Source organism: Sceloporus undulatus, chromosome 3 (assembly GCF_019175285.1).
Source record: "Sceloporus undulatus isolate JIND9_A2432 ecotype Alabama chromosome 3, SceUnd_v1.1, whole genome shotgun sequence".
NCBI lineage: Eukaryota > Metazoa > Chordata > Lepidosauria > Squamata > Phrynosomatidae > Sceloporus > Sceloporus undulatus.
The window spans coordinates 211,890,630-211,911,100 of record NC_056524.1 but is presented as its reverse complement, the minus strand read 5'-3'; the positions used below and the strand labels follow the sequence as shown (position 1 = coordinate 211,911,100).

At 38.1% G+C, this 20,471-nt stretch overlaps 1 protein-coding gene across 3 annotated transcripts in view; it reads left to right on the top strand.

The window, feature by feature from the left end:
- FBXW4 (F-box and WD repeat domain containing 4) overlaps positions 1 to 20,471 on the top strand; it is a 96,768-nt gene that overhangs the window by 63,350 nt on the left and 12,947 nt on the right. For 2 of the 3 annotated variants that reach the window (XM_042459537.1, XM_042459535.1), the window contains exon 6: positions 3,412 to 3,477. The exons of the other annotated variant lie outside the window; for it this stretch is intronic. In XM_042459537.1, the coding sequence (XP_042315471.1) occupies positions 3,412 to 3,477 (66 nt within the window). The remainder of the gene's footprint in view (positions 1 to 3,411; positions 3,478 to 20,471) is intronic. 3 annotated transcript variants of the gene reach the window in all.

Below are 20,471 nucleotides of genomic sequence, written 5' to 3'. Positions count from 1 at the left end.
GAAAGCTGAACTGTAACAACATCTGCAAGACCAAACTTCCTGATGCCTGGACTAGATGTCAGTGTAACAACGTCATTTACCTTCATGGTAAATGATAAAAATAGGTTGCCTAATCCTATTGACAAGTTATATATGGTTTTATTGCATTGTACAACAGAATAGGTCTATACATACTCTGTGAAAAGGTTATAGTTACATATTAGGGCCTGCCAAATTCTGTGTTTAGAATTGACTGTGAAAGTTGAGGAAGATTTTATATACTTTCTTTGCCTGATGATTTTTCTAGTAATTAGATTTGCAAAGGATTTGAAGTTGGTTAGCATGTTTTCGGAGAAATGTATAGTGAGGGATGAATGACCCAGTAGGACAAGGAGTAGTATCCTATTAGGAAGATAGCAGCAATGATAATAAGTCCAAATCCTTTGAAAATAAGATTTCAGAATAAAGAATCACCAAGGTTTTTTTTGCCCATATAGCCAACTATTTGGATTTGATATATATTTTTAAAAGAAACCTAAAATATGAGTTTTTATAACTTCTGTTTAATGTACATTGGGTGTGGAGTTCATAATCAATCCTTTTTTGTATTCTTGTAATAAATACTAAAGAATCATCTTCGTTGACTATGTAGTAGTGCTTCTTCCATGCTCCACCTGTTCACTCACTTTACATATTTACTCCATTCCTTACCACAGTTCTGCAGGGTAGGTCAGTGTTGTTGTCCTTTTATGGCAGATGAGACTGCTTACCAAAGACATTGGTGGTATTCAAAACACCTACATTCTTCTTTTTATTTCTTCCTTGTCCTTTTTGCATTTGGAACTAATTGCACATTCTTTAACTTAATGTGTATCATCTATGTTTTATTTTATTTATCTATGTATTGCTTGCTGTTGGTATCCTAGCTGGATTGTGTGAACCATGTAGTGAGTTTGTGGCAAGGACAGGGTTTGAACATATGCAATTACATACAAAAGTGATTTCAGCCAATAGTGTAGTTTGTACTGCAGAAAATACAACTTGCTGTATTTGCAGAGTTCTGTAGAATAGTATGTTTCTTTGTGTTGACACTGCCACACTTCATACATCTGGGTTGCAGACTCTTTCTAAGCAAGGGCATATTTATAATGGTATTTCGTTTGCAGAAAGGTTTGATGCAATAGCCTTAGAAACAGAAGCATCTGGGCATTAAATTATATCAAACACAAAGTTGTAACTTCTCTATCCACTTGAGTTTTGTCCTTTAAGTTCCTTCGATTAGGGGAGCTTTCCACTACTTCATTACAAAACAGTACTTAATGTTGGAGGAGCTTTTCCTTCTCAGGAATGATGTTTCAGAAATTTGAAACTATAAGTATCCCCTTTATGCACCAGAACAATAGCAACAAAGTCATCATTTTGGAGTTGAAAGGGCATAAAAGGACTTCAGTCTCTTTGCCCTCTACATCTGAAATATTCCAATTATGAGAACTACGGATCCTCTTCTGCAGTAAGATGGCAGGGTGAATTGGTGGGTCAGGATCTGTGTAGCTGGAGGGAAGTAGTGCTAAGCTAAGAAGCAATTTGGAAGTCAACTGCCGAGAAGTTTCTAATCCCTACCACAGACTGGTTTGGAGGCTGTACAGGCAGAATGGCAGGGATTAGTGATGGTGGTCTCCACCCACCTCTCCTTTCCTATTGACATACCTTGATGCTAATTTAGACCTGTGCAGCCTCCAGAGGGATGTTGCATACCTTCTTCTGAAGGAAATGATGTGTGTCTGTGTAGAGTGAGGGAGAAGGAGGGGGCAGGGGAAGAAACAGAGAGAGAAATCTTAAAAACCCAATTGCCCACTTCAGTGATTTCCAAGCTGCTATTATGTTTCTAACCACGGTAATTGGCTCTACCATTTATTAATGGCTTATGGTAAAGGCAGGGAAGGAGGGAGACAAAACTCAGCACCTAGCTTTGTAGTTTTGGGCTCTATTGACTGCAAGACTGCTTGCTGACTTGGGAGTCAATTGACGTGCCGCTCTGTACTTAAGAGTTTGTTGGCGTTCTGACCTCTCATCCTTGATAGCCCATGAGGTGTGGAAGTACTGTAGAGCCTTGTCTTTGACATCAAGTATGGAACTTGTGCCTCCAGCTTGGTTGGTCAAGAGAACATGTTACTGGCTAATGCACTAACAGGAATCTCTGTGCTGGCTTTCACACTAGCACTATTGAACATAAAGAACATGTTATGTTACGTTTTAAACTCTTTTACAGCGACTATATGAGATATGTCATTAGTTTATAAAGGGAAAAATAGGACTTTTCTAATGTGGGATCTACCCAGGTTGAAAAACATGAATTTGAGTGATAATTCTCATTATCTCAGCAAGTCTTTTTTTTCATGTAGTTTGAATCAATTGTTTCATATTTTTTGAAACCATTGAATCCATATTCTTCTTTGTATATATTATGAAGCTGCTAAAAGAAACAACATTTTGATCCATATTTCCATAGTGGAAAAAGCAGTTGGGTAGTTGTGTGAACATTATAATAAAATGCATACTTTTCCTACAGAATGATTGGAAATAAAGAACCTTTAGGAACTCCAGTTGTGCATTGATGCTAATAGCTGGAGTTTAAGCAGGTTAAACAAATTGTGTCAAAGACCACTGTGGACTATTTCTTTCACATTCTCAAGTGTGTGCTGATACAAACCATATGTAGGTTTTATCGACCAGGAGAAACAATGCCACAAATTAGAGACATATCTAGATAGAGTGTGGGCAAAAGGTGGGTAATCTTGAAGTGGATTTTGCAAGTGAATGCTCCCTTGCCATCTAGCTAAAGAAAAAAATTAGGGAACAAGTTATGTGTTCCTTCTGGTCTTGTTTTGATGGCATGATGCACTTCGTTTTTCTATTTACTCTACTTTTGTGTGTGTATGTGCCTTCAAAATGCCTGTCGACTTACTGCAATCCCTTAACTTTTATAAAGTTTTCTTGGGCAAGGAATACTCAGAGTTGGTTTTACCAGTTGCTTCCACTGAAATACATTCTACAGCACCTGGTATTCATTGGCCATCTCCCATCCAAGTACTAACCAGGGCTGACTCTTTTTAGCTTCTATGATCAGACAGGATCTGGTGCCTTTAGGGTACTTAGGCCCTACACTTGCATGATTTGTATTAGTGTTGCTCTAGAACAGGTGTAAACAGACCTCCTTTCTATGTTACTGCTCCATTGCCTTGACTTGGATTGTCACATCAACATGTATACTACTTTACCTTGCAGCCTTTTGCTTTTTACTGTTGTGCAGTCAGGGCATAGAAATTCTGTGAATTGGATTTCTTAAAAGCCTTTGCACCTGTACTCTGTGTAGTTCACTACCTTATTAACGTTATAGGAAATAAGTCTAATGTTTATTTTCTCCTTTGACAGTTCATTTGTGACAGGAACAGCATGCTGTGGACATACTTCACCTTTAAGAATCTGGGACTTGGGGAGGTAAGAGACTCAGACAGCTTTGGAAATGGTTAAAAGAAATATCTTCCTCTTGATTTAATGCCTTTAGAAATCTTATGATCTGATTATAGCTAGAAGTTAATGGTTAACAAGTAACATAGAAGTAGATGAGATCTCAAATCATATGCTTTATCTCTGAGCATTGAATGCTAAGGTAGAGATGTTTATGCAGTTCTTAACACAGCCATTCAGTATATTGAATGATATCTTGCTTATTTCTCACCAGTTATTCTTCATAATTGGGATATATTTCCTAAATTTTGACCCATGTCTTGGGTCTAATTTTGTCTTGGCAATTTAAACCCATTACCACTTCCATTCTAATGGGAAGAAAGGCCAGTTGATCTTGTCTGTGGAAATCCACTTAGTTACCATGGGCACGTCACACACTCTCAGCCTCTGATAGAGTCACCCTAGGGTCACCATAAGTCAGAAATGGTTTGGAGGTACTGTACACAACAAGAGAGCAAATAATCTAACCCTGGATTAATTTTTTTCTTTGTAATATTTGATATCTGTGAAAACCTCATAACTCCATTAATCATTCACAGCATTAACATAACAGTGTGAAATAAATCATGACAAACTAATTTTCTGAAAGAGGCTGGCAAATAAAAAGGCCTTTTCATCTAACACTAAAAATGGCTCCAAGTGACCTTCCTTTGGGACAGAATACCAAAGACGGAGCCCCCAGGTAAAAAGGCCCTGTCATTCATCACCATTCACTTTACTTCCAGTGGGAGCGCTTGGAAGAGGACCCCAGACACTGGGTTTTTTTTTCAGGCAAGTCCAGGTCAGTCTTCCAGTATAAGACAGTTTGGGGCTTTGTAAGTTGAAACCAGCGCTTTGAACTGTTGCTTGAAAACAGACAGTGAAGCTGTTATGATATGTTTGGTATGTCCAGTGCCAGTGTTACTGCATTTTGTTGTTTCTTGCGGTAACTACAATTTTTGAACAGCATTGAAAGGAAAGCCCCATGCACAATGCCTGGCAATAGCTTACCAGCATGGATAATTGTGTCAAGGCCTTACTGTCCAAAAAAGGTTGAATCTGGCACTTTTGCTCAGTTAATGGAAGGTACTTCATGCCAAAGGAGCCCCCCAAAGTTATGGCAACAAATTTAATTGGTTTTTTTCATGTATGCAGACATGATCTGGGTGCAGAATTCTCTGTGCTGCAGAGATAGGGCTAGTTAAGTGAAAATTGAAAGGAATTTTCTTCATATATAAGGTGTTGCCCAAGGATTCTATCAAAAGAGACCCTATCAGGTGAAGCTCATATTCCTGTTTTTTGTAGCAGATAATAGACTGATGCTTATTTTGCTGACATACAAACTATGGAAAATTTTGTGATGCCCTTTTCTTATCCCCAGAATCAAATGTAGGAAGTTCTAATAAAAATATGAAATACCAATGTACAGTGTATGTTAAGTATAAAATAACAAAATGTAAGGTGTTTTTTTTTGCTTTTAAGGAAATATACTTTAATTTTTTAAAAAAAGTTCTCTTCAAAGTTACCTAATAGGCTCGTGTGAAATTCCTTAAAAATTTCCAGTTAATAAATTTCCAGCTGCCAATCTTGATTTCACTTTTTCTGAGAAGACTTGTGTAATACAGGAAACTTTCTTTGGTGAGCTCAGCTATAACATTTCCCATTTTACACTTACTAGCTGTTGGAAAGTTGTGTCCTCCTATCTGTTTTTCTGGCCCAATAGGTGGTCTTCTGTTCCTACCAAAATACAAAGCTGTTGGTATAATTTCAGTAGCCAGTGATCCAATTTTCTCTCTCCTTAAGTTGAACTATTGATCCTACATGCACCAATATACAGTATACTGTAGTTCACATCTTCATTTGATGTCTCTACTATACTTTTTCAACTGTTGCACAATGTGGTGTTTTTGGATGCTTTAAATGGTTAAAAGTAAATAATTTGATAGGTGGGGGAGATCTCATTCTTTCATATTTGTATATTAGCTGATAGTGTTGGATAAAATGGGGTGTGTGGGTTGGAACCTAGGTGGAGCCTCCTTAGTAATGAAAACTTTATCAGGCTTTACATTTTGCATAGTGTTGGATTTGTACCGTAACCTGTGTGATGAGGGCTAACAGTTTTTCATTCCTCTTCTCTATCAGGACAAAAGTAATCAGTGTTGAATGTACATTTTCCAGCAGTTTGTTCATATAAAGCTTTATAATGAATTATCTGTATTACATATGTTATAATAGTATTTAATAAAATGGCAGCATAGTTGTTAGTGAATTGATTTGGACTCTGAAGTTACTTTATATTACATGTAATGTAGTTCCTGTATTTTGACAAAAGGAAGAATGATAGTCAACAGATTCTGTGCACACCCACCCGCACTCCCCTCCTTGTCCATGAACTTGTCCTAGGTTTCCTCAAATAGAAGTAACTCTCAGAAGCAAGTGGGGAGTGGCTCTGTCACCTTTTCTGCCTTTCCTAAGGAAGCCTTCACAGATAATAAAGCTATGTAGAAAATAGGATTAAGGTAATGAACTGGCAGGATGGAGTTTGATCTTTCAATAAGGCAAAAGCCTGACTGACAGGCAGAGTTAAATCCTGGAATCATCCAACCAATGGGATGCTCTCTCCAGTGGTTGTCGAGTGTCACGGATTCCTCTCTTTTCCATTTCTTGTAGTGGAATGCAATGGCCGCCCCTTGTAGGCCTCACAAATGGGGAGGAGCAGAGGTTGCCCAATTTGGGTGTCTCTCATATATGTTAATTGGAAGTTTGTAGTTGGTGCAGCACCTTCACATTAGACATGATAGTGGGGATATGTGGTATTTTCAGAGAGAAAGGATTAAAAGTAAAAGTGTGTGTGTGTGTGTGTTTCACATCACTTCTTGTATCTCTGAATATAATATGCTCTGGTAAGAGAACAACTGGTACTTTTGTATGCACATCCTCACTGTAAAAGATAAGATAGGAGTATGTGCAAAAATTTATGCATGCCTAGAAACAGCAAGGAATTCTCTTTTTTATTTTTAGAAAATTTTATTGAATATTAAAAACAAACATGAATCTTAAAAACAAACTAATCTTCTTACACTCATCCACGTCTCATACTTCTTAATATATCGGAATACATCAAGATTGAGTTGAGAGTTTACAAGACTATTATAGGAGTAGAAATATTAACAAATAAAGTTTCCATAGAAAGTATACTTGAGTCGTTAATACCTACCGGAAATAATTATTTCATTACATTTAATCTACATTTCTTCACATATACATCCTATACAATACTCACTCTTTTCTTATCTATTAAAAATATTATTTCTTCTCCTACTATTATTAACCTACAGTATTTGAAAACCTTGAAATCAGAATCAAAAAACCCCTTCTTCTTGAATATTCTTTACTCCTTCTACATATACTTCATTCTTAAATTCTCTCATTCTTACTGTTTTATTTAACCTCTTTCCTTTACCTTTCTCTTCTTTCTCCTCTCTCCTTGTCCCTCTCTCCATCATTTCCTCTCTTCTCTCAATCTTTACTTCTCCCTCATTCTCTCACTTACATTCTCTTCCCTTTCCATTCTACTCCTTCATTCTTTCTATCACCTTCTTCTCTTTCTACTTTCATTCAGCTTACTCACACCTTCTTCTACATACTTGGCCCTTCAAATCTACTTTCCATACTTTCTCATTCTTCTTACCCATTCTTCCGTTTATCATTCATACTTGACTTCTTCCCTATATTGCTGGGTTATTTTGTATTTTTGCCAACCTTTTTAATATCCTCCTGAGTACTCTAACATGTTTTTATACCGTGCTTGTATTCCTTTATATTAAATTTGTGTTCAAAACTATGCGTATTGTTTGTTGTTGATTTTCTATTCAAATGTGTTTACCATTAAGCGCCCATTTCCCAAATTTTATTACAAAAATGTATTTAACCAAGTTTGTCTGAGACTTTATAAACCATCATTCTCTTTTATCAATTAATGTTATCAATTTTTTTATCCTATATCCTTTCATTTTATACTTTTAATCTTGTTTTAAGGGGGGGTACCGTGTATATATGGATATATTTTAGTCTGTTGTACGCCGCTTTGATTGCTTGGCAAAAAGCGGGATAAAAATAACATTTTATTTATTATTACTTTATGTCTCTTTTCTCTTCTCTCCTCCTCCTGTCTTTTCCTTATTTATACCCCAGTCCCAACTTTGTTTAATAATAATAATAATAATAATAATATTTATTTGTATACCGCCCTCTGGCAAACCAATCCGGGCGGTTAACAACAGTAAAATATAAAATATGACAATTAAAAACATAATCTTATGACCACTTTTAGTTATAACCAACTGTAGCTATTTTACTCCATTCATTATCCAGACAATTCAGAATCTTATTCCAACTGTTTTCCCTTTCCTTTTTTGTCTGATTTCTAAGGAGGGTTGTTAATTCATCCATTTCTATGGCATGGTATCCACTCTTTTGGCTTTCCATTTTTGAGTCATTGCTAATCTTGCTGTTGTAATTAAGTAATAGAGGAATTTACCATATTCTTTATCTAGCTCTTTTCCCCACATATTTAACAAAAATGTTTCTGGTCTAAATTTCATTTTTCTCGGGAGAATTGAATTAATTACATCATGTACTTTTATCCAATAATTTTTAACAATTTTACACATCCATAAACAATGGTATAGTGTCCTTGGTTCTTTGTTGCACTTCCAACTTAGATTATTATTTGTTTTATATATTTTTGACATTTTTTTACGGAGTTAAGTACAAGAGAAAGAATATCTTATAGAATTTTTTTTTTAAATTTTGGGATGCAGAGTATTTTAATCTTTTCTTCCATACCAATTCCCATCTGTCAAAATCTATAGAATATCCAAAAAAAATTGCCCGCTGAATCATGTTTTCTTTAACTATTTCCTCTTCTTGATACCAATCCATCAAAATTTTATAAAAGCCACTTATCCAATTTGTATTATTCCCTAACCAGATTTTGTCGAAATCATTTTGATTTAAGTCAAATCCCAAAGATTTGGAGTCCTTTTTAAATTGTTCCCTAATTTGCCAATAACTAAACCAATCTATTTTAAATCCTTCATTATTCAATTTGTGTTTTTAATTCATAGTTTCCTTTGTTGTCCTTCCTTAGGATGTTTGCATAAGTCAGCCAATTTGAAGCGTGACTGGATTCCGTCCTTTGCATGGCTTCCTGAGGCGAAAACCATAGAGGAAAATTTTGGCATAATTCTGAATTTGTATTTATTCCACGTCTTTATCAATGATCTCCTGATACAATGCAGATTAAACTCACTATTGGCTTTTGTCTTCTCGTAGCCTAGATAAGCATGCCAGCCAAATAAAAGATTTTCTCCTTCTAAAGCCAAAAAAGTAGAAGATATTTTATAATCTGTATTTAAAATCGAAATAGGTCTATAATTTTTAATTTCTTTTGAATCCTTTCCACAATGCAGGAATTCCTTCTTCCAAAATAGAATTCATTGTTGCCTGTAAGGGACCACATAGTTCTTTTGCAAATGTTTTATAAAATAGTTCCGTGAATCAGTCAGATCCTGGGGATTTTCCTAATTTACACTTTTGAATTGCTTTCATAAATTCTGTGTATGTAATAGATTTGTTTAAATCATCAATTTGATCTTTTACTTGGTGCTTTGAAATCATGATCCTCTAAATATAACTGAATCTTACTTAAATCTAATGGTTGTGCTTGATACAAATTTGTGAAAAAGTTGAAGAATGCTTCCTTTATTTCTTTTTGTTGATTAATGGTTTCCCCTTCCTCTTTTATTTCAACTGTAGTTTTCTTTACCTTTCTTTTTCTCAGTTTCTTGACTAGATTCTACCCTATTTTATTTGCGTATTCAAAAAAATTTTGTTTTAGTAATTTGAGTTTTTTACTAATTTCTAATGTATTTTTCCTGGCCTCCTGTTTCTTTAAAATATTTATTTCATCTATTATTTTGCGATCTCCTGGATTGGCTATCAAATGAAAAAAACGTTTGGGGAAGTTTACCTTGATTTTGTTTTATATTAACTTTGGATTTACGATCTATACCTGGATCAACTACACCATTTAAATTACTATCACCTTCTTGTAATCTAATTTATCTAGTTCCTTGTGTATCCTTTGATAGAACATACCTTTTTTGTCTTGAGGGCAATATATACCTAGTTCCAAAACTTTCTCTTCTTCCCATTGTATCTCCACTCCTATAAAATGTCCTGATGGGTCGTTTAACACTTCTATTGCTGGAATATAATTTTAAAAATAGATTGCAACCCCTTTTTTCCTATTTTTAGTGGCCGAAATGAAATCTTTTCCTAAATTTTTATATCTAATTAGTCTTTTTTCTGTACTTTTAATATGAGTTTCCTGGAGACAAATTATATCACATTTTTCCTTATCTAAATAGTGAAAAACTCTTTTCCTTTTAATCAATGAATTTAATCCTTTAACATTAAAGGTCATTAGTTTAATTTTAAAGCTACCCAATTCAATCAAATTGGTCTAATCTAATCTTTTATCTTTTTCTTTTTAAACTCTTAATATGATCCCTCCAGTTTTGGATTCTATTAATCTTAATAGAAACAACAGAGAATTCTACCTGGTGCTATCTTTATTGTGAAATTTTAAAATCAAAATTCAATTTTTGTGTGGCCTGACTTAGAATGTTGAGACCTGTATTTCATTGTAGAAGCAGTCCCAGGTAGTAGGACACATCCCTGCTGGAAAAGCAGCTTGGAACGCTATGTTGTTGTTTACTTGTTTTGATTAGCTCCCAACTTTGATTAGCTGCTAACTCTCTCTTGAGGTTGTGCCTCAAAACACCATTCAAACCTTAGGAGAAACCCAAGAACTGTGAGCAAATACACAGGCACATTCCACACCCCACACCACACCCAAAGGTTGGGTCTCACGTCCGTATTCTCTTGCTTCCTTCTATGGTCAATGTTGATGTTAAAGAGTTAAATAGATTCTTCAAGCTTTCTAATTTTGTGTTTCCTTTTGTTGGTCAGTTTTCAATTGAACTTTGGTGGTCCTTTTAGGTGCTATTTTCCCAGAGACATGTTGGGGTCCCTCTCCTTCTGATCCATTGATTCAGTAAAGTGGAACATGCTACAGAATTGCACCAAACGTGCAGCTTCTGTTTGTGTCTTACTTGGTTGATAGTGGCATGACCTTTGCTTTTTCCTGACCCTGTGTTTCTAACACTTTTGACGTGTGAAAAGCTATGCTGTAATGTTTGAACACCAAACACCATAGCTTCTTGCAGGAGGCTAGATGGCTCCCACTCTCAGGGGGATGGGGAACAGATGCTGTTGCTGAAAGTTGCTATTTAAGTTCCTGTGCCCTTCACCACTTTTGAAGAAATGTTGCAGCTTAGCCCATTGTACCCAGACTAAGCTATGCATCAGTTCAGTCTTGTTTTTCTCAATCATTGCTCTGCCACTGACTGTGTAAAACTCACCATTGACACTATTTTCACTTAGTCTGCTTTTTTCTTACCTGTTCAATAAAATGCAAAACAGGTGTGTGATTCAGGAGGAAGTAAATATGCTTAGATAGCAATTTGTGCTATTTATAAAGAACAGCCTAGGAGGGCCAGGCAAACCATTGCTATAAGATACTGAAGCAGTTTAGTATAAACCATTTATAGTATTTACAGTTCTACAAAAGTTAAATATTAGGAATACAAAATGTCTTCCAGAGCAAAACAATCTAGAAAGAATACTCATCAGTTTACCAAAAAAAGTAACGAAAAGAAAATCTGTTAAGAGGCACACATGTTAATTTGTGAATAGAACAAATGGGAAAAATATAAATTAGCACACATCTTAAAGCTGTTACCTAACAGAGTAACATTTTTATACTGTTTACAAATGGTTCATGAATCTTGCTGCTCAACATATAATAATATATATCAGAAACCTCAAAAAAGATTGAAAAAATTGCTGAATGGTAGAAATGATGAAAATTATCCTTCTGCAAGATGTCTTTTAAATATAAATGTGAAAAGATATTTTAAAATGAAGGAGGTGGAGTGGATGTATATGTATGCACACCTGCAGACATGTGTTTATGCTACTTTGGATGATGAATTTGTAAAGGTTCCTTCAGACTACTGTTCCTAGAATCCCTCCAGCCAGCATTGGCCATGAATATTTGGCTGGATGACCATTCATCTGAGCTCTTGAGGCTTTTCTATGTTCCAACATGTAGCTTGACCTTATAACTCAGCAGAGTCTTGTGATCACAAGTCTTTTGGCTTTATTATCGTAAATCAGCTATATTTAGATAAACAGTAATTCTCTCCCTCTTCTAAATAATCTTTTTGTTAAAACTACTTGTGACAGGTTTTTTAAAAAGAGCCCTCTAATTTTTCCTCTTTGGTTTTCTAGTGTAACTCTTTGAAATTGGCTTCATGCCATCTCTGACACCAAACAAACACCTTTGCCTTCTCTGACTTCTTATCCCTTTATAGCAACAGATGTTGAAATTTTGTATCCCTTTTATCTGCCCCTCTTTAACCTCTTCCTGTAATTAGGTTCCCCTTGTTAGCAGTACAAAGTGGGTTGGTCCACTGCCTACCCTGCCTTTTGAGCTATTGTGTCTGAACACATGTGGTTTTGGGATGTTTGGAAAAGTCCCTTCCCCCATAGGTAATAGCAATGGGCGGATGGACAAAAATTGCAGCTCTTTTCTCCTTTCTTTCTTTCTTGTTCTTTCTTTCTTTCTTGTTCTTCGTTTATCTTTGCCAAAGGAAAAAGAAAGGAGGAGGATGGATTGAGAGTACATATGTAGGGAAAGCCACAAACCTTCCCATCTCACTTCTCTTTCTTTACTCATAGCTTTGCTTACTTGTTCATGTGCTTTGGGCAGATCCCTTTTGCTGCCTTCAGAGGCTTGTACAGTTCACATAGGCAATTAAGAGATGTTTGTGTCCATGTTTGTGCTAATGCATATCTCTGCATGTTTGGCTTCAAGAAAAATGACACGTGAGATTTAGAGTCTTTATGTGTATTTTACACTTTGGAGTTGAACAGTGCACAGAATATAAACCATTAACATGTTGAAACACATGAACTACAATTGGCTTTCCATGTTACAGAAACATTGGCAAAGACTGTGTAAATGCCTCCCCTCAAAAATATAATAAGAGTAATAGTAATAGGAGCCCTGGTGGCGCAGTGGTTAAATGCCTGTACTGCAACCACTCACTCAAAACGATAAGGTTGTGAGTTCAATCCCAGCAAAAGGGCTCAAGCTCAACTCAGGCTTGTATCCTTCTGAGGTCACTAAAATGAGTACCCAGATTTTGGGGGGCAATTAGCTTACAGTTGTAAACCACTTAGACACTGTTAATTCAATATGTTAATTCAGTATGAAGTGGTATATAAGTGGAACTGTTTGTTTGTTTGTTGTTTGTTCACATTACACTGTATGTATGGTCACTCTGTATGTACACATGTTAACATGATTGTGGAAATCTCTGTACCTGTGTCCATTTCTGATTTGTACCTGCATGCAGAAAGCCTCTCATATTATCTTGAAAATGTAGATGTTTTTCTATGGAGAGATGTCTGAATTCCATATGAATCTGGAATATCTGTATACATCTACAGAGGGAGATGTATATGTTAACCATTTGGGTGCTAAAGTTGAAAGCATGAAAATAAGACGCAGGAGTTGCATATTTTGTTATCACATGTCATAAAATGCAAAGCTGTTCTTAGGAAAGCTTCCAGTATAGGCTGCATATGACTGTGGGGTATGTGTGTGTGTGCATATGCATATACATGCATGTAAGCAAAAAAGGTCATTTGCACTTTTCTGACTTCCCCTCCCCCACCATAGCATAGGGTAAATATTTTCAGATATTTATTTTTACCATTTTGTCTGTTCTTGATTTCTACCCAGATCAAACTCAGTGTTCCTTTTGATAATGCTTGCATCCAACTCTTCTTAAATACCACCTAAAGTCTTTGTCAGAACTGGGATTATTATGCTGTATACTTTCCTGCTCATCTTTCTCTTACACAGTGTACATATTTATGTGGTAGTTACTATGCTTTCATCCAGTTGTCAGTATGGTATTTCTGAAGCCCAGAACTGGAAGATAAATGACAGATATACTGTATATACTCATATATAAATCTAGAAATTTTAGTCAAAAAACTAAACCCAAAAAAACCTGGGTCAGCTTATCCATGGGTCAGTGCAAGTACTGTACCTTAACTCATATATATATACATAAGCTGCCAGATAATGTAGTTGCCATTTGCTTTGATTGCCTTGTCATCCTTTTTAATATATGCACATTTTCTTAGCCCTGCCTGCGCCTGGTCACTTCCCCTCCAGTCACACAGCCACCATGAATGACAGCTCGCTCCTCATCCATCCAGCCTTTAGGGTGAGCACAAACAACTTTTAAGGCCTGGACAACTGACTTTCATCAACATTTACTGGCGAAAATGTGGTCTTTTGGAGGCTTGTGTATGATCCTGCTCAAGTTTAAGACCAACATTTTGGTATTAGATTGCATACCTGTGATGAAAATTGCTGGTACATGTCTGCACACTTAATATATATTAAACTCACTGTACATTATTATATATACTAAAGCTGTGCTTTCTCATGCACCAGTTTTGGAGACTATGTTGGTAAAGACTGGCTGGAGCATGGAAAGGATTGGCCTACCTGTGATCAATAGTAAGGGAAACCAGATGGGCATGCTGTCACATTCCAAAGGGTTGTTTGTACATAAGATGTAGTGCTTTCTTTTGTCAATGCAGTTGGTACACACCTTGTCTTGATTTATTTAGCTTCATTTCCCAAAGATATGTTTTTATTCAGTGATAAAACAGACAGTTTAAAGTAAAATTGGTTTTTTTTATACAGTTTGTCTGCTTTTTTCTGTAGCTGTGAAGTCTTACTTATGAGAGGGTCACATCTGGTGGTTGGAGGAGGGCAGATTGTGTGGTCTTTCCCTTTCCACCATGAAACTTGTCCAACATGCTCTCCCTTACAGTCTGTTTTGATCAGATTATTAGGAAATTTCTGGACCAGGACCTGTTGATCTAGTAAAGAAACAAAAGTTAGGGTGATAGTGACAGTAATGCCTTCTACATTGTGGCACTCAGCCATATTTGCTCCCCACATTTACTGTCCTCTTGTTGATTGACAAGCCTCCTTTTCTCTGAGGAATACCTTCATCTTTAATTCTTCATGAGCAGGAAGCAGGAACAGAGAAAAGGTGGTGAAAGTTTTGTATTGAGCAAGTGGGTATAGCCGGAGTGTGGAGAATGAGGGACATATGCACTGGAGAACAAGTTGCCTATTGGTATGGGTCATCTGTAGCAAGACCTTGGAAAGCAGTTGTGAAAAGAAGCTGAATTGTGTTGATGGTGAACTGAGGATAACAGTGCATCAAAAACCCTTCTTTGGTTTCCTCCAAGGCTTCTATGACATGTCTGATCAGGTAAAGAACACTGGAACTACTATAGTTTTTTGTGGGGGCTTTGGGCTATGTGGCCGTGTTCTGGAAGAATTTACTCCTGATGTTTCACCAGCATATGTGGCTGGCATCATCAGAGAATGCTGGCATGGGAGTGAGTGGGAGATACACACACACACACACACACACACACTGTGCAACCCTTAGTTGAGAAGAAGCGATGTTTCCACAGATCACTTCGCCACAGATGCAGGTGAAACGTCAGGAATAAACTCTTCCAGAACACGACCACGTAGCCTGAAAACTCCACAAAAAACTATGAATTCCAGCCATGAAACCCTTTGACTTCACACTTGGAAGTACTCTTGGAAGCTGTGTTGCTTCTTAAGAAGCAGGTTAGAGTTATGCCCTTTTTGTTGTGTTTGATGTAGAAAGTTCTGGTCATGTGGAAAAGCAGTATAAAATATCCTAATAAATGACCACTAACCATTCCTGCTCAAACAGTTTGAAGAGTACTTCAGAAAAAAAAATGATATGATGCCATTCTATTTTTAACTTCCTTTATTCTCTCTTATCTTCTACTGGCAAGTAGAAACTGTTTTAATTAATTTGTTGGGTAAGGTTCCTACACCTATATGGATAGTAGTTAAGTAGTATTTAATTATAAATTTAATTATGTTGGGTATTATATATGGCTCAGAGATGAGAATACTGTAGAGATGGCTCAGAGCTGTATCACCAGCATGAAGTAAATAAAGCAATGTGTTCGTCATGCTAATTAATTAGTTACTTCTAATCCATGTTAGAAAGCATGTAGAAGGCTGCCAGCAAAGCCATGACTTTGAAGTAAAGTTTAAAATATAACAGTGATGATGCTTAGAGCAGTTGGATGCCAAATCTGTTTTGAAAAAGTTTATACCTCATTTGCAACCACTTTTATTTGCAATTAGGTTTTGGACTTCCAGTGTTAAAACCACAGCTTTAATGATGACACTTGAGATTTCCATATTAGTAGCTCTTGAGAATTGTGAGATACAAGAGCGGCATTTACCTTTACATCAGTCTTGAACTCATGATTTCTCACCTTTTGTTCAACTTCATATATTTACATAGTATCTTTATAGCACCCAAACCAAATCTTCCAGTATGAGTGAAGGAATGCACTGTCATTCTGATCAGTTTCATGCTCTTGAGGTATAAGACAATTTTTTAAATCTAAAGATGCTGTAAAGAACAAGACTACCTAAATTTGGGATGGACTTGCACACACACAAATACACACCGCTCCTTCCCTTCATTTGGGTGGTTCATTTAAACAGATGGCTTTGTTTTGATTTGGAATCTCCATTTTTCTTTTTCTTTGTCTCCCCCCATTTTTTTTGTCTGGCTGCCGAAGGAGACCTCCAAAGTTCTGTCTGCTCAAAAAGAAGCTATACAGTGGTTTATTCCCACACAACTCCCCGCCGTTTGCCTTACAGCCCCCCACCCAATTTGAGTGAATGTCCCCCACCTTCAAGACATTCTTCGCATTCTTTGCAGAGAAAAAGGGTTAAACGTCTGAATTTGGGGGTCACCATGTTATACAAATTGCAATCTAATCGTTTTTACAAGAACACACGTGTGCTAAGAAAAAGAGCCCTGAACAAGAAAGACAAGGAGACAGACAGCTTGCTTTGTCCTTTCTCTTCTGAATGTTTCGTGCCATTGTCATATTGCCGTGTCTCTCTCCCCTCTTTGCCTCTGGGAGAGAAAGTTGGTTTGATAGTTAAATTGGCCCGTAAAGCAGAAGGACTTGGTGCCATTTTTGTTTGTTTTCCCAAATAAAAGCCCCGGAGGGGTCTCTTTTGCACTGTTGTGGATTTATCTGAGGAAACTGCCTTTTTCCCATAGCTAGCATGTCAGTTTATCCTCTGAACTTAACCTTATGACAACCCGGATAACAAAAAACGTCTAGGCTCCCAATGCCAGGAAAGGTAAAGAAATTGTATCTCTTTATTGGGCCCTTTAAAGTGTGTGTGGGCTAATTCAGAGTCACCAGAAGAAAAGAGGGCCAAGCTTTTTCCCATCCAAGCCACCGTGGCTGCTATCATTGCCACCCCTGCTGAAGTTAAAAGCATGCATAGTTCCTACTGGCACTAAGGAGCACTGTAAGTGAGGTGCTGTCCAGAGCCAAATTTTTTAAAAAAGCAGTCACAGGAAACTAGTTATTGTTGCACCCTAAAGTGCTTTTCACTCTAGTTGATTTACAGATAGCCTAGGACTACGTGTTGATTCTTTATGCATAAAATCTCAGCTGTGAGTTCATCAGAGTAACAGACTGCTTACACACTCTGATTCACTGTTGATATTATATCTTGCATTCCTGTAATATATTAGAGCACTGTAAATAAAATCAGCAATACCCCCCCCCCCAACATGAACATGTGTCAGCCAACTTGAAGGCACACAATAACAACTGCTGCTAGGTCAGTGTAAGATCTAACTTGTGTACTGTAGACTGTTTGCATGTTGTTGGGACAAAGTGTTCATTTGCCAAAAGCTTAAATTATAACGTTTTAGCAGTTGTACATCTCTGATAGCGTGAGTAGGAATCATCATGGTGGAGTAAATGTTAATCTCTGAAATAAGGTTAAATGTGTGTTAGAAATGTTTTTCCAGTCTGTGGAGATGATCACATTTGGATGATACATATCTCTGAGATCAAGAACATTTTCATTTTAGTATCTATGAAAAGGTAAAGGTAAAGATAGTCCCTTGACATGAATGTTTAGTCGTAACTGACTGTAGGGAGCTTCCCCAAATGAAACCCTAGTGTGGGAGAACTGTATTGAAATTGACTTGCTTGTCAAATTTGCATGAGCCAAATGTCTCAAAAATAATTTTAAACGCTTTGGAAGGAAAGAGAGAGGAATTGATTAATAAGCTGGGGAAGAGAGAAGATTGGACCAGTAACATAGAGTGGGCCCTTTGTATTTGCAGATGACACCAAATTAGGAGGAGTAGCTAATACCCCAGAGAAGAGGATCAAAATTCAAAATGACCTTAATAGATTAGAAAGCTGGACCAAAACTAACAAAATGAATTTCAGCAGGGAGAAATGTAAGGTACTGCACTTAGGAAGAAAAAAAAATGAAATGCATAGATTTAGGATGGGGCACACTGGGCTTAACAAGACTACATGTGAAAGGAATCTAGGAGTCTGAGTAGACCACAAGTTGAACATGAGTCAACAGTGTGATATGGCTGTTAAAAGGGCCAATTCGATTCTAGGCTGCATCAATAGAAGTATAGTGTCTAGATCAAGGCAAGTAACAGTGCCACTCTATTCTGCTGTGGTCAGGCCCCACCAGGAATGCTAGGGGGCTGGGTATGTTTCGCCTGGAGAAGAGGAGGTTATGAAGTGATGTGATAGTCTTGTTTAAATATTTGAAGGAGTGTCATATTGAGGCTGGAGCATGCTTGTTTTCTCCTGCTCCAGAGAATAGGACATGGAACAATGGCTGCAAGCTACAGGAAAAGAAATTCCCCTCAACATTAGGAAGAACCTGCTGACAGTAAGAGGTTTTCAGCAGTGGAACACACTGCTTTTAAACAGAGGCTGGATAGCCATCAGTTGGGAATGCTTTGATTATGGCGCGTTACAGACTGCTCCTTTGGGGTGGCCTGTAGGCGCGCCTTTCCCCAGTGTATCGGGGCCTCAGCTGCCAGACCGGCAGCCTCCGAGGCCCCGATCTGCCGCTTTGCAGGCTGCGGGGAAACGGCAAAAGGCTGCTTCCCCGCAGCCTGGAAAGGGGTGTCCTTGGGGCTTCAAGCCCCAAGGACACCCCGCGGCGGCGGGGAGGAGGAGAAAGGGGCCGCTTGGCCCCTTTCTCCCTTGCGTTGCTGGGCGCAGCCGTCTGAAGGCTGTTTCCAACGACGCAAACCAGGAAGGAGCTCCGAAACGGAGCTCCTTCCTGCTCCGCGCAAAGGGTGCATTAAGTGTCCTCACACGGAGCGATGGCGTCACGTCCTCGCTGCCTCGTTTGGAGGCAGCGCGTTCATCACGTCATCATGGCGGCGGCCGTGTGGAACGGCCGCCGCCATTTTGTACGCGCGGAGTGCGTACTAGGGTTGGGGGTGTGTGGAAGCACCGCCCCTTCCTAACCCTAGTACGTGCTCTGGGCATACTTTCATGGCGGTCTGTAACCCGCCTCTGTGTTCTTCCAGAGGGTTGGATTGAATGGTCCGTGTGGTCTTTTCCAACTCTATGATTCTATGATTCTATCCTCTGGAGTTTGGTTCCAGGACCCCCCATGGATACAAAAGTCTATGGATGCTTAAGTCCCATTAAATATAATGGCATAGTAAAATGGTATCCCTTATATAAACGGGCAAAAAACAGGTTTGGTCTTTGGAATTTCTCTACCTTTTAAACATTTTCAAGCCATGAATGGTTGAATCTGTGGGTACAGAACCTGTAAATGCAGAGGGCCAACTTCGTATCTTTTACTGTATGCAGAAGCTATGACTGCTTTGGCTGTCAAAGAGGTGATGAAGGGAGAAATGCAGATCAAGTAACCCTCAAAACGTTTGCAACAGAGAAACTGGTGTGTTTATGTATTGTGTGCCTTCAAGTCAATTCTGATTTATGATGACCCTAGGGTGACCCTATCTTGGGGTTTTCTTGGCAAGATTTGTTCAGAGGAGGTTTGCCATTGCCTTCCCCTCAGGCTGAGACCATGTGACTCGCCCAAGGTATCCAAAATGTCTGCAGAACTTCATGAATGTTCACTTGTCTCCCAAAGCATACCCTTCCATTTATCACTCTAGGTCATGTAAATGTTCCCCTTCTGGGTAGAGAAATAATAATCTCTCCATCATTCTCACTATTCAATTGGAACCCTTTTGGGAGGATTACCAGAATAATGAATTTTGAATGATTTCATGTTAGATGCACCTGCTGAAAAGCATTTTGGTTCAGAAAAATTCATTGCTAAATTAGTTAAGCTTTAAAGTGCTCAAATACTCTTTGGCGGGTTACAGACTGCCGCTTTGTGACGGTCTGCCGCCGCCGCCGGTTAGTCCGCGGGGGAGCCGGAGCCTCCACACGGCGCAGCTCCCGTGTGGACCCAAAAAGAAGCTCCAAAATGGAGCTTCTTTTGGAGTCGCGTTTGTGACGTAGCGAGGCGCCAGGGGCGCACTTGCTACGTCACAAAGGATGCGACGCGTACGGACGCTCAGCGTCCGATACGTCAAGATGGCTGCGCCCGTATGAACAGGGCGCCGCCATCTTGTACGTATTCAATACGTATTAGGGTTAGGGGGGTGCGGAAGCACCGCCCCTTCCTAACCCTAGTACGTATTGATGACGTACTATTTGGCGGTCTGTAACCCGCCAATGTGATCTTAGCTGGGTTCCATCTTTGATTAGTGAAGGGCACGTTGATGCATGGGTCCAGATAAGAAGCCCACTTAGGGAGCTTTCAGTTCATTTGAAGCTTTTATATTTTGTTATTATCCTGTAAGAAT